This window comes from Orycteropus afer, unplaced genomic scaffold (assembly GCF_000298275.1).
Source record: "Orycteropus afer afer isolate SDZICR_OR568_19922 unplaced genomic scaffold, OryAfe1.0 scaffold00238, whole genome shotgun sequence".
NCBI classification, from domain to species: domain Eukaryota; kingdom Metazoa; phylum Chordata; class Mammalia; order Tubulidentata; family Orycteropodidae; genus Orycteropus; species Orycteropus afer.
In genome coordinates this window covers 2,095,334-2,102,460 of record NW_006921825.1, presented here as the reverse complement: position 1 = coordinate 2,102,460, position 7,127 = coordinate 2,095,334, and the positions used below count along the sequence as shown (strand labels likewise).

Here is a 7,127-nt window from a genome sequence, read left to right as displayed (position 1 = left end):
TGATGAGAATATACCACAAATGGGATGACCTTAACAAACAGGAGTTTATTCTTACCATTTGGAAGCTTTAAGTCCAAGTTCAAAGTGCCAGTCTCTAGGGGCTGGGTGAAAGCCCCTCAACCTTGGGGTCCAGTTCTGCCTCCTGCTCCTGGCCCACTGGAGCTACAGCCATTTCTTCACTCAGACAGCTGTTGGCTGCTGAGGCTGAGAAGCCCCAAGGTTGACAAGTCAAAAGGCACGGTCCCCATATTACCAATCCACACAGCAGGCCACTAACTTAAGTCCATTGTAAGTCCCAAGGTTGGCAGAGCATAGCAGGCTGCTGAGCAACGACACAGCTACATGCAGGGTCCAAGCGTGCCATAGTCTAGAGACCATTCTCAAAGCTTCTCCTTATATACAGGAAGCAGACCACACACCCAAAGGCAGCTACTCAGCTGCTCATAGTAGACTCCACCATGGAGTTGATTAGCAGTCTTATCGTGGGGAATACTGCATCCAGCTGCCCAGCCACTCAACCAGGCCTAGCCAAGTTGACATACAAACATAACCATCACATGGGTCATACTCTACATTAAGCATGTTCATGAATTTATTTAACATATACTATGCACTAGACATTTTGCTATATACTGGAGAGAGAAGGATGAATATTACACAGTTCCTCACAGTTTAGGGAATGTCACTCACTGTCTACTAGAGAATTTGCATAATAGATAAGTATAAGAGTGGATAAAAATGGACCTGAGATGGTCAAAAGAGGAAACTTAACCAGAATGAAGAGGGTGAGAAAAGCAGAGAGAGGTAGGACAAAGGGAGGAAGGAAGAGCTGAAACCCTCTGTCCACTTCAATCTCACAGCATTTACAAAGGGACACATCTGTCTTGGAAGAAATTCAGCTAGAATGCTCCTTAGAAGCATGAATGGCCAGACTTCATCTTGTGTGCTTTGAACATATTATTGGGAGGGACCAGTCCCTGGAGAAGGATATCATACTTCGTAAAGTAGAGGGTCAGTGAAAAGAGGAAGACCTTTAATTCAATAACACAGTGGCTACAACAATGGTCTCAAACAAAGCAATGATTGTAAGGATGGCACAGGACCCAGAAGTGTTTTGTTTGCTGTATGAAGGGTTGCTATGGGTCAGAACAAACTTGATGCAACATAACAACAATCATTTGTTTTTGCCACTAAAATGTACTCAATGTCTGCTATGCTCAAACCATTCTGCCTAATGCTGAAGTAACAAAACAGAGTTTAGTGTCTTAAAGACCAAATCATGTTATGAACTTCTAAAATTGGCCAGCAAATTTTTGAACTCAACTACTTAGCCAGTTAAGTCACCCAGTTTGAGAGCAGTGGAAGTTTGTTTCACAGTCCCCTTTCTCCTTCTCATGGGGCACAGCAAGATTATTGTTGTGTTTACTGTCTATGGTTCTGAGCCACAAGATCACATGGCAGTGGCCCTGTTGTTGTCAAGATGGCACAAGTTTCCACCTTCAGAATGCCCCTCTGACCTTGGAATAGGCAGGTGGCATTTGTTCTTATACAAGTCACTTTGCCAACCAGCTCCAAGTAGACCCAACAGGTGCTGGGCCCTCTAATCTTTCAGAACACACCTTTTGCCTTTCCTAGGCAGTTAATCAGGAGTTGGTGAGCAGCTGAGCAAACATATATTCTGGGAGAAATTGGTGGTCAGAGTGGAGTGGAGGTATAGGGTTAGTCTGGCAGGGGGTTATTGTTTCACATTCAGACTCCAGCTACTCTCTGGTAGCATAGGCAGACACAAGATGCTGTCATACTGCTAGTAAATTTTGTCTCCTTCATGAGCTTGTATAGCTCCCCAGGAGACTGGCTTTTGATTGTATGTGTGGAAGGGTTAATGTTACAGTGAATTGCTTTACATATACGTTCAGCATGTGTAATGGTGCTAATCTTTCAGCCCCCATTCCTCCCCCAATCCCCATTCAATATCTCAAGGAAATGCTGCCCATGGATTTAGTAAAGTGGGGATTAAGAATTAACTGTTGGATTTAGCAATGTGGAAATTGGTGACCTTGATAAGAGTAGCTTCATTGGAGTAGTGGGGGCCAAAAACTGATTGAGATGGGGTCAAAAGATTAGACGCAACTCTTTTGAAGAGCAAAAGTGGAGTAGAGAACTTCAGTTGAGATGGAGAAATACATGGGATTAAGACTGGATTTTTTTTTCTAATAGAAGAAATTACAATAAATTTGTAAGGTGGTAAGAATGGTCCATTGAGGGGAAAACTGATGAAACAGAAGAGAGAGGGAGGAGGATATAGGAAAGAGAGATAGAAGAACTGAACATATTCTTGATGTGCTAGAGCCAATTGCTATTATAAATATTAAATCATATGTTTATAATTGAATTATATTAAAAACAAAATAGTAACTATTCAAAGCTCATCCCTTCCTAATTATGTTTCTACATTTTACCATTACCTGTGTTCTCCTGGTTAATTATATCTCTTGTGTCTGCATGGTGGAAGTACTTTATAATAGTTTTATCCAACTCCAAGTTAAGTGACATCACACTGGTAGCTAGAAATTGATTACCACAGAAATTAGCATCTCTTAGAAAGCAGAGCCTTGTTTTTTTTAAAGGAGAACTGTTTAACATTTACTAGGTTGTCTGGGTGATGCAAACAGTTCAACTACTAACCTAAAGACTGATGGTTTGAACCTACCTAGTGGCACCATGGAAGAAAGGTCTAGAGATGTGCTTCTCTAAAGATTACAGCTGAGAAAACCCAATGGAGCAGTTCTACTCTGTTACACATAGGGTCACCATGAGTCACAATTCACCTGATGGCAATAGAATGTTTTTTTTTTTTTTTTTTTTTGGTTTAACATTTGCTAGCCCACCACTGGCATAAGTGGACAAGTGGGGAGAGTGACCCTAAACCAAGTACTGACAATTAGGAACATAAAGAAGGCAAAATATTTGCATGGGTGGGTTAGATAGATGTGGTGGAGTTCTGTTTCCTATGTACTAAGTGAAAAAGAAAGGAAGGTAATTACCTGAGAATAAGAATGGGAAAGGAAATGTTGGAGGTTTGAGGTGAGAGGTATGCGGGAGAGTGAGTAAGTGGATTAGAAAAATGTAGTGTATTTGCCTGACATGATCAAAGGGCCTCTTGAGGTTAGTGGTTATGAACTAAAAGGAGACCAGACACAAAGGATGTACATTTTCCTCTAACTTCTTTCAGCTGCTTGGGTGAGGCAGTGAATAAGTGGAAAGCTGGATTTATCCAAGGCCAGACAGGAATTTTGGTGGTGCTGTGGCTAAAACATTCAGCTGCTAATCAAAAGATCAACAGTTTGAACCCACTAGCTGCTCCATGGGAGAAAGATGAGCAATCTGTTTCTGTAAAGATTTACAGCCTTGAAAACACTGTGGAGCAGTTCTCCTCTGCCTTATAGGGTCATGATGAGTCGAAATGAACTCGATGGCAGTGGGTTTTGCTTTAGGGTTGCCAGGTTAATATGACTTTGTGTGGGAGGGGCAAAAGAGATCATGAGATTATAAATGTAAAAGTTACCACCTCAGAGAGACCTCTCTTATCCACCCCAGACAAAATTATGCACTTCTCCAGAAACTGATGGAATATCAATTGAGATGTTTCAAGAAACACATGCAATGTCAGAAGTACTCACTTGTCTATGCCAAGAAATTTGGAAGACACTTATGTGGCAAACCATACCTGTGCCCATTCCAAAGAAAAGTGATCAACTGAATATAGAAATTATATCAATTAATATCATTAATATCACATGCAAGTAAACTTTTGCTAAAGATAATTTAAAAAAGTTGCAACAATGTATTGACAGGGAACTGTCAGAAATTCAAGGCAGATTCAGAAGAGGGTGTGGAACAAGGGATATCATTGCTGATGTCATATGGATCTTGGCTGAAAGCAGAGAATAGCAGAAAGATGTTTACCTTTTATTGACTATGCAAAGACATTCAACTATGTGGATCATGACAAATTATGGATAACATTCTAAGAATGGGAATTGCAGAACAGTTAATTGTACTCCTGAGGAACCTGTACATAGACAAAGAGGCTGTTGTTCAAACAGACAAAGAGGTACTAAAGAAAAAAAAAAGACCCACTCCACTGAATTGATTTTGACTCATAGCAATCCTATAGGACAGTGTAGAATGGCCCCTCAGGGTTTCTAAGGTTATAAATCTTTACAGAAGCAGACTACCTCATCTTTCTCTCATGGAGTGGCTGGTGGGTTCAAACTGCTGACATTTTATTTAGCAGACAAATGCTTTAATGACTGGGCCACCAGAGCTCCTTAGGTTGTACTGTGTGGTTTCAAATCAGGAAAGCTGTGCATCAGGTTTATATCCTTTCACCATACTTATTCAATCTGTATATGATGAGCAAATAATCTAAAAAGATGGACTATATAAAGAAAAAATGCAGCAACAGGATTGGAGGAAGACTCATTAACAACTTGTCGATGATGAAACCTTGCTTATTAAAAGTGAAGAAGACTTGAAGCACTTACTGATGAAGATCAAAGACTATAGTCTTCACTATGGATCACACCTCAATATAATGAAAACAAAAATCCTCACAACTGGATCAATAAGCAACATCATGAAAAATGGAGAAAAGATTGAAGTTGTCAAGGATTTCATCTTACTCAGATCGATAATCAATGCCCATAGAAGTAGCAGTCAAGAAATCAACTGTTGTACTACACTGGGAAAATCTGCTGCAAAAGACTTCTTTAAAATGTTAAAAAGCAATGATACTACCTTCAGGATTAAGATGCACCTGACCCACGCAGTGGTGTTTTCAATTGCTTCATATGCATGTGAAAGCTGGACAGTGTAACAAGTCCAGACAGAAAATTGGTGCCTTTTATTTATGGTGTTGATGAGGAATATTGACTATTCCTCATGGACTACCAAAAAACAAAAACAGAAAAACAAACAAATGTCTTAGAAGAAGTACAATCAGGATGCTCTTTAGAAGTGAGGAAGGTGAGACTTTGCTTCACATAGTTTGCATATATTATCAGGAGGGACCAGTCCCTGGAGAAGGACATCAAGCACCCTTGGTGAACTAGAGGGTCAGTGAAAAGAAGAAGACCTTCAATGAGATGGATTGAGACCATGGCTGCAACAATGGGCTCAAAGATAACAATATTGTGAGAATGACCTAGAACTGGGCAGCATTTTTTTTTCTGTTTACAACAGGGCTATGAGTTAGAACTGACCCGATGACACTTAACAACAACAGGGTTGCCTGATCAAGCTCACTTTGTGTGGGAGAGGCATGGGAGATTATGATTGTGAATGTAAATATCACCACCTCACAGAGGTCTTTCTTATCCACCCTAGATAAAACCATGCCCTAATCCCTTAATTTTAACTCATTATCTTGTTTATTATCCTATTTTGTTTATTGGGTGTTAAATCATCTAGTTCATCCACCCTACATCAGAGCAGGGACCCTACCTGTTCACTGTTTAATCTGCAACTCCTAACAGAGTTTGGCACAGTACCAAAACAAACCAACCAACCAAACAAACCAAACTTACTGCCGAGGAGTCAGATCTGACTCTTAGCGACCCCTGACCCCTTCTTGGGTTTCTGAGGCGGTATCACTATGGAAGTAGATTGCCCAACCATCCTTCTGAGGAATGATTGGTGGCTTTGAACCGCCAGCCTCCTGGTTAGCAGTCAAATGCCTTAGGCACTAAGCCACCAGAGCTCCCCTGGCACATAGTAGGTGCTCAGTAATATGTTCAACAGTTTATTGACTTCTAGGTAAAGAATACTCAAATACTGTTTGTATCCTTTTGTTTTTTCCTGGTGTTTAACTTTAGTGAGTAAAGAAATTTCCCTAGAGGTAGATACACTAAACCACGGTTCTTTATCCTGGACACTTCTAGGGCATATGGTCACTTTTTATTGTCCTTCAGACCCAACCCCAAGCCTCAGAAGCAGCTAGCTTCCCTAGTCGGGTGAGTAATGCAGACACTGGCCTTTGTCACACTGTATTTACTTACACTGAGAGAAGGGTTATATTACAACCCCTGAACTTTGAGGGCGGATAGTTTATGTATTTATTATTTGTTTTAGTGCTGCCAATAGCAGTTTAGGGCTTATTCTGTGGCGTCAGGGTAGGTGATGACATTTAAGTACATGGCCCAAATTCCAAGGCTCCCAAGGAAGAGCTGCAGAGAAACTTCAATTTGCAGGCGTGGTTGGGAAAGGAGCTGGAGAGGGGGCCAGGACCGCGCACAATTTCCTTCTCTGTCTAGCGAGCCCTGGGGAGCGCTTCCGCCCGGATGAGGAGCTATGTGTGCCACTCGCCTTGCAGTCCACCAACAACTTTGTCCAAACAGGGCGGGGTGCGGGACCAACTGTTTGTTTATTCGAGTGGACAATAAAGTTTCCAAAGTTTGAAAGAGCAGGAAAAAAAAAAAAAAACACCACGCCCCTTTAGCTGTTCTGGGGTGGACGCCTGCGGGACAGAGACAGAGCTCCCTCCGCCCTGGGTTCTCGGAGGCGTGGCCGGCGCGCGGGGGCCGCGGAGTGCTGGGATGGGGGTCACACTGGATGTGCACCAGGTGTATAAGTATCCCTTCGAGCAGGTGGTCGCCAGCTTCCTCCGAAAGGTACCCCACCCCACCCCACCCCACCACAGGCCCTTCTCGGGCTTGGGGCTCGGGTTTTCGGCGCGCTAGCCCTGCTGTCCCAGCTGTCTGCTTTCTAGCGCGCCGGCTCCTGCAGGTCTATCCTCTCTTCTCCGACCATGCGAAAATCCCTACCGACGTCCTCTTCTCCAGTTTCGGGGTTCACCTTAGGGATGCGTGGGGCGAGGGTGGAAGTGAATTTCCTCGAAAGCTCCCAGTCTGGGATGAGAGACAAGGCACCGTGCGTGACATCACGTTCGCATCTAGCTCCAGCTGAAGGGAGAGGTTTTTGGGGAAACCCTTGCGGGACCAAGGGCCGGCAAGTTCTCGAGCCTTTTTGGGGTTGCAGATGATTCTTGGGTCTTTCTAATACATTTTGACTCCTTAAAAGCTAGTACAGGAGGTTAAAGCCATCTTCCTAGTTTATTCAGAATTATT

General features: G+C 42.7%; 1 protein-coding gene across 1 annotated transcript in view; it reads left to right on the top strand.

Moving 5' to 3' along the window:
* Positions 1-6,596: 6,596 nt before the first annotated feature.
* PRELID2 (PRELI domain containing 2) overlaps positions 6,597-7,127 on the top strand; it is a 112,565-nt gene continuing 112,034 nt past the window's right edge. The window contains exon 1 of the mRNA XM_007949105.1: positions 6,597-6,671. Coding sequence (XP_007947296.1) covers positions 6,597-6,671 — 75 coding nt within the window. The remainder of the gene's footprint in view (positions 6,672-7,127) is intronic.